The sequence below is a fragment of the Eumetopias jubatus genome, unplaced genomic scaffold (genome assembly GCF_037043125.1).
Source record: "Eumetopias jubatus isolate StellerSeaLion01/CBP00866 unplaced genomic scaffold, mEumJub1_p1.0 scaffold_6, whole genome shotgun sequence".
Lineage (NCBI taxonomy): Eukaryota > Metazoa > Chordata > Mammalia > Carnivora > Otariidae > Eumetopias > Eumetopias jubatus.
Window position 1 is genome coordinate 112,536,883 of NW_028274812.1, and position 27,665 is coordinate 112,564,547.

General features: G+C 46.2%; 1 protein-coding gene across 3 annotated transcripts in view; it reads left to right on the forward strand.

Annotated features, from left to right (window-relative positions):
- MOCS1 (molybdenum cofactor synthesis 1) overlaps positions 1–27,665 on the forward strand; it is a 37,377-nt gene extending 9,712 nt beyond the window's left edge. The window contains exons 4-11 of one of the 3 annotated variants that reach the window (XM_028120632.2): positions 17,167–17,331; positions 19,725–19,786; positions 20,127–20,238; positions 20,654–20,766; positions 21,226–21,336; positions 23,606–23,726; positions 24,270–24,317; positions 26,115–27,665. In XM_028120632.2, the coding sequence (XP_027976433.1) occupies positions 17,167–17,331; positions 19,725–19,786; positions 20,127–20,238; positions 20,654–20,766; positions 21,226–21,336; positions 23,606–23,726; positions 24,270–24,317; positions 26,115–26,875 (1,493 nt within the window). In that variant the 3' untranslated portion in view covers positions 26,876–27,665. Of the gene's footprint in view, positions 1–17,166; positions 17,332–19,724; positions 19,787–20,126; positions 20,239–20,653; positions 20,767–21,225; positions 21,337–23,605; positions 23,727–24,269; positions 24,333–26,114 lie in introns of all 3 variants that reach the window. The other 2 variants (XM_028120635.2, XM_028120633.2) reach the window with 2 other exon arrangements.

The following is a 27,665-nucleotide window of genomic DNA, read 5'->3' on the forward strand; positions in this document are numbered from 1 at the left end:
CAGAAATTCACTGTTTGTTAATAAAGTTTTATTGGAACATAGCTGCACCTGCTGATTTACATATTTCCCAGAGCTGCTTTTTCAGAGCTGAATAGTGCTGGCCACAAAGACCATGTGGCCAGCAAATCCAAAAATAGTTACTATCTGGCCTTTTCAGAAAAAGTGTGGCAACCCCTACTCTATCCCCTTGTTCTACCTTATTTTTTATTCATAGCATTTGTCTCATCCACGGATACGTTACTTGGTTGTATGTTTATGTTTCCTTTGTACTGTCTCTTCCATTAACTGGCATGAAAGCTCTCCGAGCTGAGGCAGCTTTGGTTCCCAGCTATGTTCCCATCATGTGGGCACATGCCTGACAGGGAGCTGGTGCTCGCTGATACTTACTGGTTTGAAATGCGATCTCTGAAGTAGGACATTCCTGTATGTGAATGTCGGCTGTGCCTCTTACTAGCGGCATACCTTTGGGCAACTTTTTTTTTTTTTTAGGATATTTATTTATTTATTTGAGAGAAAGAGAAAGCATGAGCACAAGTGGGGGCGGAGGCAGGAGTGGCAGAGGGAGGGGAAGAAGCAGGCTTCCTGCTCAGGAGCCTACAGGGGGCTTAATCCCAGGACCCTGAGATCAGGACCTGAGCCGAAGGCAGACGCTTAACTGACAGCCACTCAGGTGCCCCTGCATAACTTTTAAAATCCATTCTAAGCCTCCAGGCAGAGATGAAGTTGACCTGGGCAGGAAATGAGCAGGAAACGCCCAGCACATGGCAAAGCGTTCTGTAAGGGGTCACCCCAGAGGGCCTCGTGCCGTGCCTTGCTTCTACTCCCCAAGGACAGGCAGAGAGAGACCTTAGCTTCTATAGTTATAGATGATGAAATCAGAGGAAAATAAGGCTCTGTGTTGGTTCTGAGCTCCCACCCCTGCTGCTCTGGGTGGGATCTTCCAGGCCTCCGTTCTCTGCTTCATTTGCTGGTTCAGTGAATGTTCTCTGGAGGCTTCTTATATGCCTGATACTGTGCACAAAGGTGACTGAGCTGCAGGCCCTGCCAGGGAGGATCCACAGTCCATTGCTGGAGGCAGCCGCTGGAGCCAGCTGTCTGGTAAGGACTGAGCAACGGGACCCCAGGTGCCGTGGAAGCCCAGAGGAGGTGCCTCAGACAGCCCCTGGTCACGTGACCTGGGATCCTGCCATCATTCCTGTGCTGGAGGAGCTGACCCAGGGGAGCTAACCCCCTGTCCCAGATGGCTCTTCAGAGCTGAAAGCAGCCTGGCTTCCAAGAAAGAGCTGAACCTGCTGAGCCCGGCTGACTGCCAGGCCCAGCCCCCTCATTCAGGCCACATCTGCACTCTGGCATGAGCTCCATCTTAAACCCGTGTTCCATGCCAGGGCCTGTGGGAGAGCAGAGGGATGACTGAGTACAGACATGAGGACACGGGCCTTTCCATAGTAGCCGCTGACCTGCATAGTGGCAGGAATGGAAGCCAGGAGAGTTGGCAGCCCTGTTCCCTCTCTGCCCCTGCCCAACCAGGGGAACTTGTGCAGATTCCTTCCCCACTCTGAACCTCAGTGTCCTCATCTGTGCACTGGCCACTTCAAGGGCCTTTCCTGCTGTGATGGCCCATTTGGTCATGGGAACTGGCTGACCAATAAGGGTTGATCAGCACGCAGATGTTAGGTGGGACAAGGCCCCCACTGCAGTGACCTGCTAAGGAGGATTTACCTCCCACTCCCCAGAGTGCCGGTTGACTGGGAAATACAGCCCCCCCCTTCCCCTCAGGGCTGCAAAAGAAGACAGCTGTTAGGTTGTGGATTGCTGGGGCGCTGTGCTCGCTGACACTTTGACATCTCTCAGCCTAGCAACTTTGGTCTTGCCCAGAGGCACTTCCTCAGAGCAAAGCTGCCCTGAAGGGCAGGGCTGGGCGGGTGTTAGTGGGGAAACAGGGCTGAGGGGAGGGGAGGGAATAGCACTCAGAGCTGGGATGCTCACCAACATTGTCCCCACCCTCCCAGGTGGGAGTAGCGAGGGACCCCACCCAGGGGTGTAGAGTGAAAGGGTTGCGGGTTTGTCGGAGCCTGCTGTCCCCAATCACTTCGGATCCCTGCCCGAAGCACTGTCCGTCTCAGGCCTGGTGCTGCAGAACTCCCCAGGGGAAGACTGCCCGGCCCGCTCTGGCTCCCCATATGCCATTTCTGTGATCCCCCTGGGCCAACCCAGACTCCCCAGCGCTTCCCACCCCCCCACCCCCAACCCTGGCTTGTGTGTGCACGAGTTCCTCTACCCCTTCTTTTTCAGCAGAGCTGTCTAGAGCAGGACTGCCCACCAGAACCCTTCTGGCTGGTGGCACTCTTCGCCATCCGTGCTGTGTGACACGGTTGCCAGGGCTCACACGCAGCCTTGGGCACTTGGCTGGTGTGACGGAGGAACTGAATCGTAACTGAATCGATGTAACTTCATTACATCTTAATTAATTGATATTGCCACACACGGCCAACGGCTGTCATGTCGGACAGTGACAGTTTGGGATTTTTGTATTTATCATTCCTTATCTCATTTTTAAAAAATGAGAGAAGTGTTTTTGAACTTGATGAGGACCGTGCCGAGTGTCTTTCAGGGCTTCCTCTTTCCATGCAACCGGACTTCGTACACGTCCTCCTGAGTTGCAATTCGTTCCTTTTCTCTGCCATTCCACTGTGTGAAGATAGCACCCTTTATCCTGCTAGGGAGCGTTTGGGCTGTTTCCAGCGTTTTGACATGTCAAGTAGCACTGTTTAGAACATTTTTTATTCTCGTTCGTGTGTCCTGGAGTGCACTTCCTGTAGGAGTGGGATTGTTGCCTGGTAGAATGGGTGAATGTTTAACTTTGGAAAACAATTTGGCGTTATCTTACAGAGCGTTTGTTCCAGCTTCTTCTGACCCACGTCCTCCTCAGCGCTCAGTATTCTTATTCTGGATTTTTGCCAATTGAATGAGGATGAAATGGTATTTTATTTGGTCTTAATTTGTATTTCCCTGTTTAAGGAGGTCAAGCATCTCTCATCGTGTTTATCAACCCCAGATATCTTTCTTTTCCTGTGTAATACCACCTCCTGTCTTCTGCCCCTCTTTCTCTTCTTTCTGTTGTAATTGTTCTTTCATATTGGTTTGGTAAAAGTTATTTACTTATGTTGCAAATGTCTCTTCCCAGTTTGAAAAAATAAGCAACATTTTGTATAATAATTCTTTTGATCAATGGCAGTTCTTCAGTGGATCAGTTTTGTCCTTTATGGTCAGTGCTTTTTACATCTTTTAAAGGAAACACTTCACTCAAGGTCAGAACAGCTCTCTCTGTTTCCACTAAAACAGTTAAAATTTTGCTTTTTGCATATTTAAGTCCTTAGTTCATCTGTGGCTGGTTTTTGAGAATCCAGTTTCATTTTTTTTTTTCCATGTGATAGTCATTTTCTCTAGTTCCTTCTTATTGAAGCCTCTGCTTCCTCGATAAATCTGCCATGTGTGCCTTTGTGCATTGTGTGCTGTTCTTTGGTTAGCTTGTCTGTCTCAATGCCAATGTCATACAGCCTTCAGCACTGCAGCTTCACAGGAAGGCCACTACCTGGTCAAGCAGATTCTCTTTATTCTTTAGCAGTCCTTTAGCTATGCTTTGTCCATGGACATTTTAGAATCAGCAAGTTCCATGGAAAATTCTGTTTGGATTCTTTTTTTCTTTTTTTCTTTTTATTGTGTTAAAATACGCATAGCATAAAATTTACCATCTTAACTTTTTTTTTTTGAGAGCAAAAGCGCATGCGCACACATATACACGTGAGTAGGCAGGGTGGGGTGGAGGGAGAGGGAGAGAGAATCTTAAGCAGGCTCCACATCGAGCTTGGAGCCTGATCCGGGGTTCGATCTCATGACCCTGAGATTCTGACCTGAGCCGAAATCAAGAGTCGGGCGCTTAACTGACTGAGCCACTCATGTGCCCCTATCTTAACTATTTTTAAGGAAACAGTTCAGTGGTATTAAGTACATTCACATCCCCACCATCCATACCCATAGCTTTTCATCTTGTAAATCTGAAACTCTGTACCCATTAAAAAATAATTCCCCAGGGCACCTGGGTGGCTCAGATGGTTAAGTGTCTGCCTTTGGCTCAGGTCATGATCCCAGGGTCCTGGGATCGAGTCTCGCATCGGGCTCCCTGCTCCTTGGGAGCCTGCTTCTCCCTCTGCCTCTCTCTTTCTGTCTCTCATGAATAAATAAATAAAATCTTAAAAAAATAAAATAAAATACCTCCCCATTCTCCACTCTCCCCAGCCCCTGGCAAACACCATTATGCTTTGTCTTTATGATTTGGGCTACCCTAAGAATTTCATATAAGTGGAATCATGCAGCATTTGTCTTTTTGTCTCTGGCTTATTTCATTTAGCATAATGTCCTCAAGATTCATCCATGTTATACCATATTGCAGCATTTCTTTTTAAAGCTGAATAATATTTATGTATATACCATGTTTTGATAATCCATTCATTTGCTCAACTGGGGTTGCTTCCACCATAATGCTGCTAGGAACATGGGTGTAGAAGTATCTCTTTGAAATTCTGCTTTCAAAGGGATTGTGGAAGTGGAATTGCTGGGTCAGCTGGTAATTCTATTTTTAATTTTTGGAGGGAACACCCATACTCTTTTCCACAGCAGCTGTACCATTTTACATTCCTACCAACAGTGCACAGGGTTCTACTTTCTCCATGTCCTCACTAACACTTGTTTTTTCTGTTTTTGTTTTGTTTTTTGATAGTAGCCATACTAATGGGTATGGGGTGGTATTTCACTGTAATTTCAATTTGCATTTCCCTGATAATTAGTGATGTTGAGCAGCTTTTCATGTGCGTATTGACCATTCATATATCTTCTTTGGAGAAATGTCTATTCAAATCCTTCACCCATTTTTGAATTGGGTTGTTTTGTTGTTGCTGAATTTTAGGAATTCTCTAATATTCTGGATATTAACCCTTTATCAGATACACGATTTAGAAATATTTTTCTCCCATTCTGTGGCTGCTCTGTAGATAGTGTCTTTTGATGCACAAAATTTTTAAATATTCCTGAAGTCCAGTTAGTCTATTTGTTTTGTTGCCTGTGCCTTTGGTGTCACATTCAAGAAACCGGTGCCAAATCCAGTGTCACAAAGCTTTTATACTATGATTTCTTCCAAGAGTTTTATGGTTTTAGGACATACATTTCAGTCCTTGAAGCATTTCAAGTTATTTTTGAATATGATGTTTGGTAAGGGTCCAGCTTCATTCTTTGGCATGTGCATATCCAATTTTCCTAGCACCATTTGTTGAAAACACTGTCCTTCCCCCACTTAATGATCTAGGCACCCTTAAAATCATCTGACCATATATGCAGGGTTTATTTCTGGACTGTATTCCATTGGTGTATATGTCTGTGCCAATACCACCCTGTTTTGATTACTGTAGCCTCATGATAGGCTTTGAAACCAGGGAAGTGTGTCTCCCATTTGTTCTTCTCTTTTCAAGATTGTTTTGGCTATTTGGACTTTCTTGAGATTCCATACGAATGTTAGGGTGTTTTTTTTCTATTTCCATAAAAAATGTCATTGGCTTTTGATAGAGATTGCATTGAATCCTTAGATTTCTTTAGGTAGTATTGTCATGTTAACAGTATTAAGTCTTCTGATCCATGATGCATGTCCATTTAACTTTCATTTCTTTTGGCAATGTTTTATAGTTGTTATTGTAGAAACCTTTCACCTCCTCGGTTAAGTTAATTCCTAAGTCTTTTATTCTTTTTGATATTGTAAATGGAACTGTTTTTGTAATTTTCTTTTAAGAGGGTTCATTGCTTTTGTATCTGTTGGGATTTTAATGCCATTACACCTATATATCAAATTGGTGAGAATTGACATCTTCTTTTGTTCATACCCCCACCTTCCCACAGTCATCTACTTCCTTTGCCCTTCTCTTGGCTCTAGGTGGCTGACCCCTAGGGTCACCCAGGGTGTCCTTGCCTATTGGGTTTCTGGTGCATTTGAGTTTCTGCACAGGGTTTTTTGACAGTAGCTGAATTCCCTCCAGGACTCCCACAGGGCATCCTTGCCTCCATGATGACTTAGTTGGACTCCTAAATTAATTTCTTCTCCATGTGCCTTTGGCCCTAGGCATGGTAATGGATCCCCAATGTTGCTAGTCTGAGTGCTGTACTATTCATTGTTGGAGCCCTTAATTCTGGCCATACCATGGCAAGTAGTCCTTTCATTAAAGTCTTCATTTTAACCATCTGGGATTAATTCTGTTTTATGATAGGATTCTGATGGATAGTATCGTTTTTTTTTTTAAATAACACTTTCTAATTGTTTTTGATATATTATAGCATTGATAGGAAAGTTAGGAAAATATGTCTGTTTAGATTCTTTGGAGTTTTCTATACTAGCAACCACATCATCTGCAACTAAGGGAATTTTTTCCCCTTATCTATTGCTTTTAATTTCCTTTTCTTGTCCTATTGCAATATCTAAGATCTCAAGTGTAATTTTGAATAGTAGTAGTAATAGGAGAATGCTCCTAACGTTTCCCCATTTAGAATATTTTTTTTCACAAGTAACTTTAGTCAAATAATGAAGTTCCCTTCCTAGTTTAAATTTTTTTTTAAGTTATGTACTTTTTTATGTATGTTAGGATGATCTATTTTTTTTTTTCTGTATGCTATTACTCTGAATGACATTATGGCTTTTCTTATATTACTCCTGTAGTACATCCAACCTAGTCATGGTAAACTGTGCTTTTATCTACTATTAGATTCAGTTTATTGATACTTTAAGTTTTTGCATCTATATCCATGAGTGAAATGGGCATGTAATTTGCCTTCCTCATTCCTGCCTTAACTGATTGTGATATTAGGTTTCAAAGAATGAATTGGGTAGTGTATTAGTCCATTCAGGCTGCTCTAACAAAATATAGATTAGGTAGCTTATAAACAGCAAACATTTATTTCTCATAGTTCTGGAGGCTGAAAATCCACGATCAGGGTGCCAGCATGGTTAAGTGAGAGCTCTCTTCTGGGTCACAGACTTACCCATTGTATGGTCACATGGCAGAAGGAGGTTTGTGGGATCTCTCGTATCAGAGCACTAATGCCTCCACCCTCAAGACCTAATCACCTCCCAAAGGCCCCACCTTCTAACACCATCACATTGAGCATTAGGATTCAACATGTGAATTTGGGGGTGGGGGCAGGGGACAAACTTATAACCACAGCACATAGTATTCCTTCTTATTTTTTCATCTGCAAGAGTTTGTGTTAATCTGTGATAATCACTTCTTTGACAATTTGATCTTACCTGTAAAATTGTGCCTGGTGTATTCTTTGCAGGGAGATTTCTAACTGAGCTTCAATGCCTTTGATAGTTATTACACTAGTCAAATTCTTGACTTCTTTTAGAGTCAGTTTTGGTAGTTCTATCTTTTTTTTTTTTTTTTAGATATTTGTCATTATTTCTGATTTCAAATTTATTGGTATGAAATTGATAGTATTTTCTTATTTTTTAATCTGTTTTACTTGCAGTTTTGGTTTTTTAAATCTTAACTATGTTTTATTTGTACCTTATCTCTTTTCTGTTTCTTGATAAACCTTGCCAGACATTTGTCTATTGTGCTAGTCTTTAACAAACCAACTTCTGGATTTGTTGAATCTTACTGTATATTTGTATTCTGTTTTATTACTTCTGTCTTCCATCCTGGTGTAGCCTATTGCTTTCATAACATTTAGTTATAAGTAATTTTTATTCTGATTTGTACTTTGATCTATGACATATTTATATACTATTTTTAATTTCTAAATATGTGAGGATTTTTCATTTATATTTTATTATAATTATGTAGTATTTAGAGATCTTATCTATATGATAATTATTCTTTAAAATTTATTGAGGCTTTCTTTCTGACCTAGTATATTGGCAGTTTTTATAAACGTTCTGTGTGTGCTTGCAGAGAATGGTTATTTAATTACTGGACGGGAACATCTATATTTGTTCATTGGATCCAGCTTGTTAATTTTATTGTTAAGACCTTTGGCTATCTCCATTTGCTGACTTTCTACCTGTTTGGCTTGCCAATAATAAATAAGTGGGTAGACTTGTTAATTTCTCCCAGAGGTCCCATTTGTTTTTACTTTATATATAGTAGAGGTGATTTTATTAGGTTCATATGTGATTAGAATTGTTATGTCTTCTTCATGAATTGGATCTTTTATCACTATGTAGTAGCTCTCTCTATAATGATACTTTGGGTCTTTAAGGTCTATGTATTTTATTTTACTGAAGTTATATCAGCTTGCTTTTGACTCTAGTAAGACCATTGTATCTGGCTTCACCTTTTTACTTCAAACTTTTTTATGTTCTTATGCTTTAGATCTGTTATGACAGCCCATAGCTATTACTTGTGTTTCTTTTGTCAAATTTGACAGTCTCTGACCTAACTAGTGAGTTGATTCTAGGTAACTTTAATGTAACTATTGAAATATTTGGACTTGTTTCTATAGTCTTTTATCTGTCATACTTTTTCTATGTTTCTATTTCCTCCCTTTTGGCTTTTAAATAAATGATCCCTCCTTCTTCTCTCTAACAAGACAAGTACAGTAACACACTCTCAGGTCCTTGATTTTGTCATCCCTCACTCCACCCTTACTGTTGATATTTTCTAGAATTTTATCTCTAGGTTATTAGGACTAAGCTGCCCATCTGTGTCTCTTATTTTAATTTAAAAAAATTTTTTAAGGATTTTATTTATTTTTGAGAGAGAACACACGTGCAAGCACAAGTTGGGGGAAGGGGCAGAGGGAGAAGCAGACTCCCTGCTGAGCAAGGAGCCCCATGCGGGACTCGATCCCAGGACCCTGGGATCATGACCTGAGCTGAAGGCAGACACTTAATTGACTGAACCACCCAGGCACTCCCTCTTTAAAAAATTTTTTAGCAATTTTATTTATTAGAGAGCAAGCAAGTGGGACGGCTAGAGGGAGAGGGACAAGCTGACTCCCTGCTGAGCTCGGAACCTGATGTGGGGCTCGATCCCATGACCCTGAGATCATGACCTGAGCTGAAATCAAGAGTCAGATGCTTAACTGACTCAGGGGACCCAGGGGCCCCCTCTGTGTCTCTTGTAAGCATTCTGTATCCTTTAAGATAACAACAAACCAAGCGGATGCCGACACTCACAGCGGCTTGGGGAAGTTATGTAATGCAGTTTAATAAAACCCTCCCACTGCTTCCTGACTCTGTTGTGGTTTCCCTGTGCTCTTGTTCCCCTAATGCACAGTCCCTAGGAGATGGGAGGGTGTGGCCTGTGCCAGCCATAGCTGGAACCCCAATGTCCTGGCTCCCCCCAATCCTCCAGGCTTCCTAGTTCCCCCACAAGGTCTCACACTGGTCTATCCCAGCAGTTACTACTCTCCTTCAGGCCTGGCCACCCTAATCAAGAGCAGATTTCCCCTGTGGGTGGTCTGAGCAGGATCCCTTCCCTTTGGCTTTTCTTTAAAAAAAAAAAAAAGAAAAGAAAGAAAAGTGTTTTTCTTGTTTTTTGTTTTTTAAGGAATTACCAAGGTATTTGATCACCCCATATTCCCGTAATTCCTGCAGCATCTGTTGAATTGGTTTCTCATTTTATTTGAGTATTCTCTCTAAAAGTTGTTTGATGTGTGTCTAATGGTGAATCTAATTTTGGTGGTGTATCTAATTAAATCTGACAGGTAATTTTTATAATGTTTTAAAGTAGTAGAGTAGTAGTTTTATAATGTTATTTGAATGCATATAAAATTTTAGGTTCAAGTTTCATTCCTTTGTTCTTTTAAGAATGTCACTGCATTGTCCCCTGACAGCCAGTATTGCTGTTGGGAAAAGTCTGATGTCGGTCTGGTTCTTGCTCTTGGTAGATGCTATGTTCTTTCTCTCTGGAAGTTATTAGAGTGGTTTATTTGTATCTGATTTTCTTAAATTTTGATATAATATCCCTAGAATAAGCTTTTCCTCACTTGTCCTGTTGACAATGAAATTGCTCTTTCAGTACTAAGCCATTTGTTTTAAATTTGGGGAAATTCTCTCCATTATTTCTTCAGATAGTTCCTCCTTGCCAGCTTATTTTTTTTCCTGGGACCTCTGTTATCTGGATGTTGCCCCTTCTATTTATAGCCTCCACAGTATTTAAATTATATTTTGATTTCTTATTCTCTTCCTCTTTTTCTTTTTTTTTTTCAAAGATTTTATTTATTTTAGAGAAAGAGAGAGACCAAGCAGGGCTAGCGGCAGAGGGAGAGGGAGAGAATGTCTAGCAAACTCCGCATTGCACGCAGAGCCCAACTCAGAGTTCGATCTCACACCCTGAGATCATGACCTGAGCCAAAACCAAGAGTCAGACACTTAACCCACTGAGCTACCCAGGCACCTCTCTCTTTCTCCTTTTCCTGGGAGAGCCCTAAATCTTATCTTCTCATATTATCTTCTCATATTACTGTGTATCTTATTTCTTGTGTTATTTCATGATTAGGCTTTTATCTACTATGTCTTTACCCTTGTTTTTTATGATAATTTTTCATGTTAATATCCTTCGTTATTTCTTTTACTGTATTGATCATGTTTCTCTCACATCAGTCTGTTTTAGTCATTTTCCTTCTATTGGTATCTGTTTTATAGGTTTTTTTTTGGGGGGGGGCAAGGAGCACTAGTTATCCTTCTTAAGAGTTTCCTTCGTTTAGCTGGTAAATTTGTTCCCCTGAGAATATTTGCTATTCTGTATGGCACTACTTAATAGAAAAAGATTTAAGGCCAGATCTTCATCTCTGATAGGCCCATGGGGCTAAAGAACTGAGAATATCACAGTTACCCACTCATGTTTGTACTCTCCCCACCAAACAACTGGCCTTGCTATGTGTGACTGCATGGAGTCATATACTACACAACTCCGGGAGTCAGTATTCATTTAGATGATGATGAGAACGGCACCTCCTACCATTCTGTAATATGGCAACCCTGCAGGTCTTCACCTTCAAACCCTCAGCTAGAAGCAGATTTGGAAGGAGGCAATTACCCTTGATTTTAATCCACCAGTTCTGGGGCTTTGGAGGGGGTAGATGGAGGAATGAATGCCTAAGGCTTCAACTCCTCTTCCAGAAAGGCCCTGGCAGATTCCCTGAGTGTACCTCCAGTGGATTCCCCAGCTGGTGCTCTGGGGTGGTTGACACCGATTTCTTCAGTGAAGGGACACACAATGATTGTTCTGAGGCATCAGTGGGTGAGGGCAAGAATCGTGCTTGAACTGTCTTATTTTCCTTGAACTGCTTACTTTCTCTGCTAGTTGCCTTCAACCCCAGGTTACAAACATCCTCCCCCGCACCCGTTCAGAAGCACTCTTCTTCCGGTGTTCCTTGAGATTTTCATTTTGTAAAAGTTCCTAGATTCTCTCTCTGTTTCTTCAGAGTTGATTTGCTAAAGGGAGCCAATTACTGCTAATTTTCCATATTTTACTTTCCCACAGTAAAGCTCTTCTCTTTCTTTTTTTAACATTAAAAATAAAAACTGCCCGTTATTTTACCAGCAGGAACGGGTTTATTCGGGGATGAAAGAGAATTGCAATCTGGGACAGACAAGCTGTGGCAAAACCAGAGGCGAGTCTGGAGAACAAAAGGAGAGGTAGGCTTTTTATGGAGAAAGGGGGTAAGTCAGGAAGGCTGCTATAAAGGAAAAACCCATTGGAATCAACAGGGAGTTGGAAGTATAGTGCCTTCTCATTGGCTGAGCTGTTGCCAGAGGGAGAAGGAAAGTGTTTCTTTCTGAAGCTGGCAAAGTAAAGTAGTATCCATTTGCAAGGTCAAGTCCCTCTCTTCCTGTTGGGTTCGCAAGTGACTCTGAGTGGTAGAGCTTGAGAGCTCCCCCTGCGGGAACCTCCCAACTTCATTTTAGTGGGGTTTCCCATGATTAATTTTCACACTTTTTAGAACAACAACTTTTATTTTTAAACTTTTATTTTCTAGTTACAAGAATAGTGCATGTTTATTTCAAATAAGCAAAAAGAATATCACTACTACCCCAATATAACAACTGTTAACATTTTGGTTTGGTGACTTGCCTGTCATTTTGCTTTTGTTATCTGATTTCTAACTACTGGTTTCAACCTGGACTTTAATATAACATGTATATTTCCCAACTTCCCTAACATGATTTTGCAGTCATTTTTTGGTTACATAATATTCCATCATCTAGACAAAGCATAATTTAGCCGGTTTTCTGTTGTTGGCTATCTGGATGATTTCCCTCTTCCTTTTATTATATATTGTTCTCTAATAAACGTTCTTATAGATATTGTTCACATCCTTAATTATTTCCTTAGGTTAAATTCTTAGAAGTGAAATTTCAGGCCACAGGCTTTTTAAGGTTCCATACACTACCCTCCAGATACAGAGCTTATCTCCAGAAAAGTTATATAATTATGGTTTTATATCATGAGCATGTGCATTTCCATACACCCCTACCTAAACTGGGTGTTAACTTTGTCATCTGCTGTTGTCTTTTTCTCAGTCCAGCTTGTCTTGGGCATTTTACTTCTCGTTTCTGTACTCGCATAGAGCTGAGCTGATTGTTCACCAAGATTCATGCATTCAAGTAGTTTGAAATAAATTTTACCTCTAGATAAGTGAATATAAAAATCACCTGTAATCCTCCTGATCAAATGTAGCTACTGTGGACATTTTTACACAGTATCTTTTTTCTAGATTTAAATATAAGCCTTGGGTTTTATTTTTTGGTGTTCTTTTTTAGTCCCATTGCATTGTTATTTTGTATACAATTATGGGAAAATTCCTTTGCTCAATTCCAGCTTGCTCATTTGCTCTTCTTCATAGGTGTCCATTCTATTTTTCCATCTAGTTTTTTTTTTTTCTTTTCAAAGATTTATTTATTTATTTGAGAGAGAGTGAGTGCACAAGCAGGAGAGGAAGAGGGAGAGAGAGAATCTCAAGCAGATGGCCTGCTGGGCATGGAGCCCAACTTGGGGCTCAATCCCAGGACCCTGAGATCATGACCTGAACTGAAATCAAGAGTCAGATGCTCAACTGACTGAACCACACAGGTACCCTAGTTGTTTTTTTTTTCTTTCTATAACTATACTTTTATTTTCAAGAGTTCTAATTAGTTCTTGTTCTTGTTTTCAGGATGCGATATTTATCCTTCTGAGGATATTAACTCTGATATTTTTTGACCTATAATTCACATATAACATTGTTAATTTCAGGTGTACAACACAATGATTCAATATTTGTATATATTGCAAAATGAACACGATAAATCTAGTTAACATCTATCAGTACACACAATTATCATTTTCCTTGTTATGAGAACCTTTAAGATCTGTCTTAGCAACTTTCAAATATACAATACAGTATTATTAACTATAGTCACCATGCTGTAAATTACGTCCCCATGACTTATTTATTTTATAACTGATGTATGTACCTTTTGACCCCCTTCACCCATTTTGCTCACGCCCTATCCCTCACCTCTGGCAACCAGCAATCTGTTCTCTTTTATCTGTGAATTCAGTTTTCTTTGGTTTTGGATTCCACATACAAATGAGCTCACATGGTATTTATCTTTCTCTGTCTGACTTATTACATTTAGCATATGCTTCAAGGTCCATCCATGTTACAGATGGCAAGACTTCTTTTTTATGGTGAAATAACATCCCAATGTATATATATATACACCACATTATTTTTTATCCATTCGTCATCAGTGGACATTTAGGTTGTTTCCATGTCTTGGTTTTTATAAATAATGCAGTGAACAATGGGGGTGCATATTATCTTTTTGAGTTAGTGTTTTTGTTGTGGGGTTTTTTTTCCAGATAAATACCCAGAAGTTGAATTGTTGGATCATATGGTAGTTCTAATTTTAAGTTTTTGAGGAAACTCTGTACTGTTTTCCATAGTGGCTGCATCAGTTTACATTTCCACCAGCATTGTACAAGGGTTCTCTTTTCTCCATATCCTTACCAGCACTTGTTATTTCTTGTCTTTTGGATCATAGCCATTCCTAAGAGGTGTGAGGTGATATCTCACTGTGGTTTTGATTTGCATTTCCTTGATGATGAGTGATGTTGAGCATCTTTTCATATATCTGTTGGCCATCTTATATATCTTTTTTGGAAAAAATGTTCAGATCCTCTGCCCATTTTAAATTGGATTGTTGGGTTTTTGCTGTCAAGTTGTATGGGTTCTTTATGTATTTTACATATTAACCCCTTATCAGATATATGGTTTACAAATATCCTCCCATTCAGTAGGTTGCCTTTTTATTTTGTTGATGGTTTCCTTTGTAAACAGAAGCTTTTTAGTTTGATGTTTTTCCACTTGTTTATTTTTGCCTTTCTTGCTTCCAAAAAATCATCCAACTCCAAAAAATCATCACCAACACTGATGTCAAGGAGCTTACCACCCCTGTTTTCTTCTAGGAGTTTTATGGTTTCAGATCAAGTCTTTAATCCATTTTGAGTTAATTTTTGTGCATGGTGTAAGGTAGTGGTACAGTTTTCTCCTGCATGTGGCTATCCAGTTTACCCAACACCCTGTGCTGAAGAGACTCTCCCTTCCCCATTGCATATTCTTGGCTCCTTTGTCATAAATTGGGTATGTGTGCATGGGTTTACATACGGGCTCTGTATTCATTTCTATTGATCTGTATGTCTGTTTTTATCCAATACCATACTGTTTTGATTACTATAGCTTTATAATTTAGTTTGAAATCAGGGGGTGTGATGTCTTCAACTTTGTTCTTTTTTCTCAACATGGCTTTGTCTACTTAGAGCCTTTTGTGGTTCTATACATATTTTGGGGATTGTTCTATTTCTGTGAAAAATGCCAGAATTTTGATGGAGGTTGCTTTGAATCTGTAGATCGCTTTGGGTAATATGAACATTTTAATAATATTGATTCTTCCAGTTCGTAAGCACAAAATATCTTTCCATTTATTGTGTCTTCTTCAGTTCTTTCATTAATGTCTTAAGAGTTTTCTGTGTAGAGGTCTTTCACCTCCTTGGTTAAATTAATTTCTAGGTATTTTGTTCTTTTGGATACAGTTATAAATGGGATTGTTTTCTTTATTTCTCTTTATGATAATTTGTTATTACTATATAGAAATGCAACAAATTTTTGTATATTGATTTTTGTATCCTGTAACTATACTAAATTCATTTATTAGTTCTAATGTTTTTTTGTTGGTTTCTTTAGGGTTTTCTCTATATGTCATCTGCAAATAGTGATAGCTTTACTTTTTCCCTTCCAGTTTGATGCCTTGTATCTCTTTTTTCCTCCCTAAGGTCTAGCTAAGACCTCCAGTACTATGTTGAATAAAAGTGGCAGGAACAAATATCCTTGTCTTGTTCCTGATCTTAGAGGAAAAGCTTTCAGCTTTTCACCATTGACTAAGATGTTAGTTTGTAGACTTGTCATATATGGCTTCTATTATGTTGAGGAATGCTCCTTCTTTTTTTTTTTAAGATTTTTTTTTTATTTATTTGAGAGAGAGAGAATGAGAGTTTAGAAAGCACGAGAAGGAAGAGGGTCAGAGGGAGAAGCAGACTCCCTGCTGAGCAGGGAGTCCGATGTGGGACTTGATCCTGGGACTCCAGGATCATGACCTGAGCCGAAGGCAGTTGCTTAACTAACTGAGCCACCCAGGTGCCTGAGGAATGCTCCTTCTCTACCCACTTTTTTTTTAGAGTTTTTGTCATGAAAGGGTGTCAGATTTTGTCAGATGTTTTTTCTGCATCTAATGAGTTGGTCATCTGATTTTTATCCTTCCTTTTGTTTATGTGGCATATATCACATTGATTTTGTGAACGCTGAACCATTCTTGCGTCCCCGGAGTAAATTCCATTTGATCATGATGTATGATCCTTTTAATATATTGATGAATATGGTTTGCTAATATTTTGTTGAGGATTTTGCATCTATGTTCATCTAACTCTGATTTTTTTTTTAATTCAATTAGCCAACTAATAGTACCTCATTTGTTTCAGGTGTAGTGTTCAATAAATTAGGAAAATGGGCACTAACTCTGATTTCTAAAAGAATCCTCTTCTGTTATCTCTGTCACTTTTCCTTCCTCTTTCATTCTTCTGTTTGTGGAATTTATCTTTCTTTTACAACATTCTCCTTAAATGGGTGCTGACTCTTGGCTATGTACTCATCTCCACACTCAAGTCTTCTGTTGGCCTGGCTGCCAGTGCTGTTTCTATTCATGCTGGTTTCCCCCACCCCCTTCAGCTAGCTAAGTACTCTAGCCTTGGGGTAAAAGCTGCTGCCTTCCCCCTGCACATAAGGATGGAGGGAGACCAACTTACCCATCTCAGGCAAACACAGTTCCCCAGACTGGTAATCTCCTTGACATGCCCAGGGTCCTTCCTACTCCCTGTGTAGGTGACTGCAAACTTTGGGGTATACCAGTCGCCCTCCTACTTTGTACAGAACCTTCTGTATGTGCTTTGGGCTGTGGTTTCCTCAATCCACATGAGCCCATCTGCTTTCTATCTTTCAGGATTTCTCTACTTGTCTGGGCCATTGAAGGCATTCTTTCTCGCCTTCCAGTGCTATTGTGGACTCTTTTTTCATCCTTCTGTTATGTCTAGGGACTTGGGGTGGAATGGAGGAGGCGGTTTAGCAAATAATCCAAACACTTCTTTGTTTCTCCTATGCAGAGTATGGGCACCTATGAGTTGGTTAACTGAGAGCATAGTCTTGGAGTCAAGTACACAGGGATTTGAATCTCAGCCGTTCTTACTAGCTGTGTGACTTTAAGCAATTTTCTTAATCTCTCCAAGTCTCTCTTGCCTTATCTAGTAAATGGGGATAACCCTTGTTGTGAGGCTTCAATGAGCTAAGGCCCGCAAAGCCCTCAGCAGGGCCTCTAGCAGAGTGAGCACTCAGTGTTTAATCTCTTGGTTATTTTTATCAGAGTTATTATTTTTTTTGTTTTTATTAAGTTAAACCCAGTTAACAGAAGAGCACAGAGAAACCCTTTTCCATCCATCTTATTTGGACTTGGAGTTTCTTCTTCCAGCCCTTCTCCCAGCCTCACCGGGAATAAACAGACTGACTTCCCCCCCTCTGCTCTCTCTACAGCTCAGCTCCACCAGCTGGAGGGGCTGAGGACCATTGGCATCACCACCAACGGCATCAACCTAGCCCGGCTGCTCCCTCAGCTTCAGAAGGCTGGTCTCAGTGCCATCAACATCAGCCTGGATACACTGGTGCCGGCCAAATTTGAGTTCATCGTTCGCAGGAAAGGTGAGCCAGTGTGGTTTGCAGTGGAGGGCGGCCCTCCAAGGGCCCACATAGCACAGGAGCCATGGCAAGGGGCCTGGTTGCTTCCTTTTGGTGTGTGAGCTGCAGATAAACCTGAGCATTTATTCGTCACCCCTCACCTTCGCCAGATGTCTTCTGTCTCTATAGCCAAACCCATACCCTTGGGAAATCTGGGGGATCAGATGCTAAGACCTGTGGTGACCAGTCTCCTTATGCCCTGCCCCCAGTGTGCCCAAGACTGAGAGGGTTGCTAGTGTGCAGGCCTTTCCATTTTAAAACCAAGGCAGTCCCTGGCAGATGGGACAAGTTGATTACCCTATAATGAGCTCTGAGGAAATGTGGGGCAGCCCAGGGTGGAAGCAGCTGCCTTGAGGTGCCAGGGTCAAGGCCAGCACTGCCACGGCCTCCCCCACCAGGCTTCATCACGGAGGGCACAGGTCGGGGAGGTAGAGCAGCCCTGAGCCCTGGGTCTCATTAGGTCAGCACCTGATGTCTCTTGGGCCATGGGCTTTAGTTTGGGGTAGGAAGTATCCGGGGTTGGATGCCTTTGTTTTGATTTGGGGTGGGTGGTACATAACTGAGACTTCTCAGCAATCCTTCCCCTTCTCTGGAAACAGCTTCTAGCTCCCAGCCCCACTTTCTCTTTCCCCTGCTCCATGCAGTGACTCCCTGTTTACACCACCCACATGCTGAGGACGTGCTCATGGAGTCCTTGCCCTCTGGAAAGAGCTGCTGCAGGTGCTGTGGAGGGGACAGAGACACACAGGACATTGCTCTGCCTTACAGGCCAAAATGTGTGATGCTACTAGATTACCTTTGTTTGTCTTGTGGTGTCGATCAAAGTGCTGCAGAGAAGGAGAGAGAACTCCTAGCGGGGAAGACCTGGAGGGCTCCATGGAGGAGGCATTTACTTTGAGTCTTGAGTAATGGGGAGTGGGAAGAGGAGTTGGATCAAGGGAGCTTACTTTGAAGGGGAACGTCAGTTGGGAACCTGCAAGGGCTCTGAGGTGGAAAGTGCATTTGGGTTTCACCCCCCAACCCAACATCCACGTCTCCCCTGCCTCCTTGTCTCGTTTCCTAGAACGAGGATTGGAGACAGTAGATCCTGACGTTAGATCTGCTGTCTTCCTGTTTATACTCCTGTGTCCACCACCTCCTTTTGGAGGTAGAGTGCTTTACAAAGGAAGAAACTTCTAGATTGTCATAACAGCATTTCCTATGAAAGCCGCACTTTCCTCCCTTTTCCCTCCCTCACCGGGCCATCTAAAAATGCTACAGGGAAACCACGGAGGCCATCATCTGGCCACCCTCCCCCAGGGGGATGGCCCAGCTGTGAACCACCACAGTCACCAGGCTGTGCAGGATGGGGTAGGGGCCAGTGTTCAGGAGGCGCTCAAATGTTTGGATGCACGAGTGAGCCGAGAGTGAGCTGGAAAGTAAGGAGAAGCCAACCTGGGATCACAGGTACTGTGGGTTAACCACAGAGATGGGAGAACCACATGCATACTAATTGCTCACTGGTGCTGGTACAGCCGCTGCACATAGTAAGTGCACGGTGAGAGTGGGCAGAGTGAATGAATGGACAGACTTGTAAAGCACTGACAAAAGGAGTCTAGAAACCTGCGTTCTTTTTTTTGTTTTGAAACATCTTTTTTATATTTTTAAAAATGTGGAAATAATAATTTCTGATTTTCATATAATTTGTACATTAGATTATCATTTCAGTTAGAGTATCAATTGTCACAAACTTTAACCTACTAATACAGTTTTTTTTAATTATATTTTGTTATGTTAGTCACCATACAATACATCATTAGTTTTTGACGTGGTGAGGCACGCAGCGTGAGGCCTCCAGCAGGGCACTGCCTCTCCTCAGGGCCTCAGTTTCCCCATCTGGACAATGAGAGGGGTCACCTAGATAAGGGTTGGCACATTACAATCCACCAGCCAAATCCAGCCCCCTGCTTTTTTTTTTTTTTTTAATTTTATAGCCTGGGAGCCAAGAGTGAATTTTATAGATAATATTTATAATGAACTTAATTATAGGGAACGTTAACTATGAACCCCCAGTTAAGCAAAATATTATCCCAGCAAAAAGAATTCCATTCCTCCATTACATTTGTAGAGCTATGTTGTAAAAAATTGTACTCAATTATCAGATTCTGTAATTAGTCAATACAGTCTTTACAAGATATACCTAATAATATCCTCAATTTCACCTCTTAGCCTAAAAAGCCTAAAATATTTACTATCTGGTCCCTGAACTCGGGGGTCTCTGAGGCTCCTTACTGCTCTGGTGCTTCCCTCCGGGTGTAAGGGGGGCAGGGGAGAGGGAGAAAGAGAAAGTTTCCAGACCCTTCCCTCCTTTCTCACAGGCTTCCAGAAGGTAATGGCGGGCATCCACAAGGCCATCGAGCTTGGCTACAGCCCTGTGAAGGTGAGCCCCTGCTGCTGCTTTCAACCTGACTTCTGCCCTTCTAGTGCGGCAAGGCCGTCCGCGGCCGGCGGCCAGGCCCAGGGCAGCTCCCCGCCCTGGCTGGCACAGCTGTAGCTCTGCTGTATCCCCTTCCTTGCCCCCTGCATCCAGCGTGCCCCTGACACCCTACAAAGGAGGGGAGAAAACCAGTGACCCCCTGGGAATTCCCAACTTAAGAACTGGGAGAGACACGGAATGGGCCCTCCAGTGGAGAACCTAGGCAGGCGCCAGACCCCCAAAAGTCATTTCTGAAAAAGAGTGCAGAGGGGACAGCCCTGGTGGTCCCCTTGTCCCTGGCCAGGTGAACTGTGTGGTGATGCGAGGCCTGAATGAGGACGAGCTCCTGGACTTCGTGGCTTTGACCGAGGGCCTCCCTCTGGACGTGCGCTTCATAGAGTACATGCCCTTCGATGGTCAGTGACCTGGGGTGGGGAGGGAGGAGGAGGTTGGGCCTGGTGGCAGAACTGGTCCAGCGCCAGGCTGAGAGCATGGTGCGGGGATGCTGAGGACCCTGGGAAGGGTTGAGTGGGGTGGACAAGGTGGCGGACCCTGTGGGAGCTGCTGACCCTGGGACCTGCCGTGTGAGCAGGAATTTCCCCAGGGATGATGGGGAGGGGCCTGGGCAGGCGCCAGGGCCAGGGCTATGATGGGGCATCAGAGGCATCTCCATGTCAGGCATTGGTACGGTTTGACCCACCTGTGTTAGGCCAGGCCTCCTGCCCTCCCATGCAAGGGGCAGAACTGATTTCTGGGCTCTGTGGGAGGATGGACCTGAAGACCCCAGGCCCCTGCAACTCTGTGACTCAGTGGCTTCCAATCCCGAGACAGGTAACAGGTGGAACTTCAAGAAGATGGTGAGCTACAAGGAGATGCTGAACACCCTCCAGCAGCAGTGGCCAGAGCTGGAGAAGCTGCCTGAGGAGGAATCCAGCACAGCCAAGGTTACGGGCAGGAGGATGGGGCTGGGTCGGGAGGAGGAACGCAAGAGAGTGGGCACTGAGGTCGGAACGCAGAGAGGCAGGGCAGTACGGTGTAACGGGAGGCATGATCGTGGCTTCACAGCTGCCTCCTGGTGGGCAGAGCAGCAGGCTGGGCGTGGGGCATGGGGCGGCTGTAAGTACCTTGTCCTAGGCTGCACTTCAGGGAGTGGTGGGCAGGTGCTCTGGCCATGTGGCCCGCGGCCCTCCAAATCCATAACAGATTTGCTGTCTGGCAGGCCAGGTGCAAGCAGAGAGCTCGTAGGTCATGCATTGTGTCAGAGTCTTCTGTTGGTTGGGGGCCACCGGTGTTCCCTTCCGTGGGGCTCCTCCGGAGAGGGCCGAAGAGTGGGGGCTCTGGTGCCCTCGGCGGCCCATGCAGCACCATCCCCTCCACTGCCCTTCTTTCCCTGCTCACCCCAGGCCTTTAAAATCCCTGGCTTCCGAGGCCAGCTCAGCTTCATCACGTCCATGTCTGAGCATTTCTGCGGAACCTGTAACCGACTGCGAATCACGGCTGATGGGAACCTCAAGGTAAGTGTCCCTTTCCCCACAAGGGCGCCCTTGCCACTTCTGTGTTGTCAATCTCTCTTCCCCACCTGTGACTCCAGATGGAGGGGAGGCTAGCAGGTAGCAGGGCACATGGTGTGGTTGGCGAAATAGGGTCCATTTTGGGGGGAGCATGGTGACAGAAGGTGAAAGTGAACCCATGACCTTCCTTCCCAGGGCCCCTAAAGTAACTTCCGGTTGACTGGGAGCCACTTGCCAGGCTCGATGTTACCAAGGTGGGCAGAGGAGAGGTGAAGGGTTGATGTGCCCTGGGCCCCAGCCCCCACCTGATGGACCTCTTTCCAGGCCAGGGGCTCAGCTCTGAAAGCAACGTCCATTACTCATACCTGGTCAGCACATACCGTGCCTTCAGCCCTGTGGAGAATATCTGAGAGGCGTAGACCTACTCGTTCCCTTTAGAGGCAAAGTCTCATTGATAAGACCCAACAAAGAGCTTATGTGTGGCAGTGCATAATTCGGTGTCAGATGAGTGGCCAGACAGGCTGTGAGGGTGGTGAGCTTTGAGGGAGCGTGTCCTGGACACTGGTGACCTTGAAGGGTGGAGAAGGAGGGCGAGGGAGGACACTTGTCTGGAGTTCGTGCTAATGTGGCAGGGGCAGATTAACGCCAGATACCCCCAGGTGAAATGTACAGTGTGTGTTCTGTGGACAGTAGGGTGCTGTGCAGTTTCTGGACAAGGGAGGACATGACTCCCGTTCATGTCTGAGGAAGAACAACCCACTGGTTGAATTTGGAAACAGGAAGACTAGTCAGATGGCCCTTTAACAGTGTTCCATGTAGGCAAGAGTGGGAGGCGAGGACAGGAAGGAGGAATGAAGGAGCTTGGTAAGGCATGCGGGGGGTGGCGGGGGGCGGGCTGAGAAGGCATCTGGGGGGGGGCGGCGGTCGGCTTTGGGAGCCGTTTAGCATGGGGGAGGAGGGAGATCAGAGATCAGATGCATGGAGTTGGACATCCAGAAGGGACCATATCCACCACTTGTTCAAAAGCCAGGGCTTTTTTTCTGGGCCGGAGATGTGCAATTGCCCTAAAATATGGGTGGCATCTATCTAGTCAGGGCTCCTTCAGGACATGGAAGGTGGGGCTCTGAAGAGAGGCTATCTATAGTGTGGGGTGAAGGGGACTTAGAAGGGATGTCGAGGCACCTGGGGGAGAGGGAGGAAGCGGCATCCCCAGGGCCCACGGAGAGCTGTAGCCTGACAGGGTGGCCACCTGGTTGGAGCTGCAGCTGTGGAGGGGAGCAGTGACCACCTGAGAAGGCAGAGCCTGGAAGAAGCAGGGCAGCAATGCCCGATCTTTCTCTCCTGTCACGCTCTGATCGCCCAGCAGCCAACCGAGGCAGGAGCCCGCCGGAGGGGATCTCAGAAGGTGGAGCCTCTGGGGGCAGAGGGTGGGCCCTGGGGCCCGGTGGGGGAGTGAGGGATGGGGCCTAGCCAGCAGGGTGAAGTAGGTGTGCCTTCCACTTAGATTCTGTCTGTAACTCTCTAGTGCTCTCCGCCCTCAGAGGCGTCACAGACATCCCTCTGTCCTCTGTGCCCACAGTGCCTTCTATAAAGCTGGCACATAGTAGACGCTTTATAAAGTTTTGCGGGAGAAGGGTCGTTATCTGCTTGCTGGGACTGTCTCCTCCAGCCCTGAGCCCCCAGAGCGGCCAGCCTCCCTCGGAAGGCGGGGCGTGGCGAGTTTGGATGGCCTCAGGGTGCCACCTCCACCAGGCCTGTGCTATTCAGCCATCAGTCCAGGTCACAAACTGGAGTGGGTGCAGGGGCAGGCGGGTAATGTCCATGAGTGTAGGGACCAGGAGGGGACGGGTGAAATGGGGTGTTCGTGCTGCGCCTGGGGGACTGCAGGGACCCAGCTGTTTGGGGTCCATGCTCAAGGCAATAGGCTACTCTGTGGAACGTCTCAGGAGAAGGTATGGATCTGGATTTTTATGTGCTGTCTCTGTTGGCAACTGTGTAATTCTTTATGGTATGCTCTATAAGCTGAAGGTGACCTGACTGTAAATCAGATGTAGGCTGTGGGATGTCCGATTTTGCTTCCTGCCCCTCTGGCTCCTCCGACTTCACCATCCAGCAGCTTCTGTCCCTCCCTGCAGGAAGGTCCTGCCTTGAGTGTGGCCGAGCCACAGGAGGCCTGGATGCTGGCGTTCAGCCCACGGGCGACTCTAGGCAAGGGGGCCAAGGCTCGGGGCCAAGGGAGACATGTTCTCACCCCCATGGTGACCGCCCACAGGTCTGCCTCTTCGGGAACTCAGAGGTGTCTCTACGGGATCACCTGCGGGCAGGGGCCTCTGAGGAGGAGCTGCTGAGGATCATCGGGGCTGCTGTGGGCAGGAAGAAGCGGCAGCATGCAGGTAAGAGGTGGGCGTGGGGAAGGCCGGGCTGGCTGGCTGGCTGCCGAATGGGCCGGAGGGGCTGAGGGGACAGAGCAAAGCTTGGCAGGAAGCCAGTGGGACTCTGTGCCCGTCGTGGCGCCCAGTCCGTCCTGTGGCACTTGTAGACCGGGGGTGTGGTGATGGTTCTCCTCCCTCGGGGGCATGGGCTCAGCAGAGCCTGTGCAGGAGAGGGAGCCCTGAATTCTCTTGGGCTGTTTTATCGGGTAGAGGGGAAGGGAGGGTGGGGGGACGGGGCACTGCACCTGTCTCATCCCACACCTTGCCTTCTGTCAGGGGGACGGGGTCCCAGGCATCCACTGTGTCCCCCAGGGGCACCCATTCTGGCTCTGTCATGGGTGACCTTGCAGCGGGGGCTTTTTGTCAGGGTGTGCCTAGGTGAGTGCATGTCCCCGGGTTGTCATACCACTGTGTCCACCATGGTTTCAGTGAACTCTCCTTTCCCCACCCCTCCCTTCCCCCTTTCCTGCTTTCCTCTCCCTCCCCATCTTTCCCTTACCCCAGGCATGTTCAATATTGCCCAGATGAAGAACCGGCCCATGATCCTCATCGGTGGGTGACCCATCAGTACGTAACCACTCACCCTTGTCCCTGGGGAATCCTGGGGATTGGGGCTCCTGCCCTAGGGCACCCCCCAGATCCTGCATTTCATCCTGATGTTCACATCCTTGTGTCTGTTCTGCTCCTTTTCCATCTTCTCTTGACCCTCCAGCTTTCCTGTGTCTTCTCTTCCCTGGGGGTTGCTCCTCCTCAATCTACGTCCACAGAAATCATCCTTGTCTCTTACTGGAAGTTGAGGCAGGGTGCCCTCCAGGTTTATGATCACTAAGGTTGTTGTGCCCCGAACATGGAACCCCTGGTTAAGACAGAGACCCCGTCCTGGGCTCTAGAACCTCCCAGCCTAGATGCCATTACAGGAGCTGGGCAGAGCTTGGGGCAGCCAGCTAAGAATATTCCTGATCTTTTCAGGGAGGAGGCAGCCAGGATCTCAACTGCCTAGTTCCTTAACTCCTGGGAACTTATATGCATAAAGTCCTGTGTGTTCTCTGGGGAACTGGCTGGCCCATCAGGAGCTTTAGGGATGCTGCTACCCGTCTGCCAAATGCCCAGACAAGAGCAGGGGAGGCCTTGGCCACAGCCAGATCTGGGCTTCTGAATTGTACCAGCAGGCAAGAGAAAGCAGTGAGAAAAACTAGGGGAAGGTATTCTCTTCTCCAGGCATTGGAACCAAGTGAGTGCAGCGGCCCAGAGGAAGGCAGGCTGGTGTGGGCCAGAGACAGTCCAAGGATTACCTCCCATACCAGCCTCCCAAAGAAGGGAAGGCAGCTCACCAAAGCCCTCCCTTGGGAAGAAAACTTGACCATCTCTCTTCTTCCCTCACTTCCAGCATCATAGTCCTATGGATGGGCCTCGACCCATGCTGACACACCTTGATGGCAAGGAGTGGGGCATGCCTTTGTGGCCTCCCTGGGAGTGAGGTTGTACCTCTGACATTGGCAAGGTGGGGGCCCAGAGCTGGGAAGCTGGATATTGGGAGACCTATTTGCTTCATAAGGTATATTATTCCTCTCAAGGACACAGAGTAGTAAGCTAGTCTGGTTTCTGTAAAACCAGGAGTTGCCTAGAACAGGGCCTCCGACTTTCATGTGCACATGAATCGCTTGGGGATCTCGTCATTTCAGAGTCGGGTTTGGGACTGGGGCTCTGCACTGGACCACCCTTTGGGTAACAAGAGCCTGCAAGGCTCCCAAGGCCCTTGGCACCATTTGGATCAGCCTGTCGCTCTGTGGGTACTTCTGATGTCCTTGAGGGGGCTTCAAAGGCATTGTTGAAATAGATACAATATTTCCCTTACTATCTTCTCTGTAAATTCGATAGTTACTGTTAACTCTTCATGGAGAATGTGAAAAGGAGAGAGTAACTCTGGTTGGTAGTTCAGGCTGAGACCTCACTGTAGCTTCCAGAAAAATGCAGGGACAGGGAGACGTCATGTGATCAGGCTGCAGTCTTCAGACCTTAGATGTTTCTGAAAGGAACTTTGGCGACAAGGAAGTTGGTGTGGAGGAGAGCCCAGGAGTACCCCCCCCAGCTCCCACGGGCCCAGAGATACTGGTGGGGCTGTGCCCTGCGCACCGCCTGCCGTGAGGGGCTGCAGACCTGTATTCTTGGACCGTCTGTCTGCATACTTCCTGCTTTCCCTCTTCTCACTGTGCTCTTTGCTCTTCACCCCTCTCTCCCCGGTGTGGAAGTGAGAACTCGAGGTGGGCAGGGAAAGGGTGGGAGAAGAGGCGGGGGAAAACACTTCCCTTTTGGGCTTAGCCTTTCTTCTCTTTCCTTCTTGCTTTCCAGAGTTACTTTTGATGCTCCAAGATTCCCCACCAGCCATTCCAAGCATTTCCTCCCAGGACCCCTTTCGTGTTCAGAGTATAAGACACAGAGGGAGTTTCTCCAACCAGATGATGATTTTGTGGAAAGGAGGCTGGGTTTCTCAGACCCCTCTCCTTGCCCAGCGGTGGCTGGGGTCCAGCTGCCCTCAAAGACACTGCAGTTCCCACCTCAACTCAGATGCCAACCCAAAGTGCCTTAGTGCAGTGTCCCGGGCTCCTGGCTCCCCCTCAGGACCCCTGCCAACCTCGGACCAACTAACCCATGTGGACACAACAGGAAGGGCGGCTATGGTAGATGTGGGCGGGAAGCCAGACACGGAGCGGGTGGCTGTGGCCTCAGCCATGGTCCTCCTGGGGCCCGTGGCCTTCAAGCTCATCCAGGAGAACCAGCTCAAGAAGGGTGATGCCCTGGTGGTGGCCCAGCTGGCCGGAGTCCAGGCGGCCAAGCTGACCAGCCAGCTGATTCCTCTGTGCCACCACGTGGCCCTGAGCCACGTGCAGGTTGGGCTGGAGCTGGATGGCACATGCCATGCGGTGGGCATCCGGGTGTCCTGCCGGGCTCGGGGCCCCACCGGGGTGGAGATGGAAGCCCTGACCGCCGCTGCCGTGGCCGCCCTCACTGTGTACGACATGTGCAAGGCTGTCAGCAGAGACATCGTGTTGGGGGAGATCAAGCTCCTGAGCAAGACCGGGGGTCAGCGGGGGGACTTCCAGCGGACTTAGAGTTCTTGCCCCTCACCCTCCAGCCCAGCCAGGTCAAGATGGGATGCAGTTCCGGCAAGTTCCTGTAACCCCGTCCCTATTTACCTCCGCTAGCAAGAGCCCGAGGTCAGCCCACCCCTTTACCGCCACACCATCTCCACTGAGCTGCATGTCTCCCATCAGCCTTCCTGGGCACTCCGGTCATGGGGGCGGGGGTCGGGGGGGGGGGTTGCCGCGGGCAGCGCTGGAGAGCTGAGAAATCACATTGCCTGAAATAGCCCCCAGAGAACCCATGCAGTTTCAGACAGCCCGGTCTATAACTTCCACTCCTCGTTTTGGGTTTCCTCTTCTCCTTCCTTGGGGGGAGCATAAGGGCTCATGAAGCAGAGGGAACCTACTTTGAGGAGGGAAGAGCATGGTTTGCATTAAGAATGTTCTACTACTTCTCTGAAGCAGTTTTGCTTTCCTGAGTTTGGGGAGCTGCACCCTCACCAACCCTCTGAAAGGGCCAGTTCCTGCCTCGTTTTGCCTGCATCTGGGCCCCCTCGAACTTGCAGGGTCTTGGCTTCACCATTGCATTCGTCCTGCTAGCAGCTCCCTTTCCCAGCCCCTTCTGCTTGAACGGGACATACAATAGCAGCAGCCCTGAGGACTTCTGCCCCAGGCGCACACCCCTCGCCTGGCCCTGCGCACTGCTGTTCCACCCACTGCCCACACCCCTTTATTCTGGGACATATCAGGGAAAGAAGAGAGCTGAAGATGGCCTTCACCCTCACAATGCACAAAATAAAGCCACGATGCCAGCTTTGGA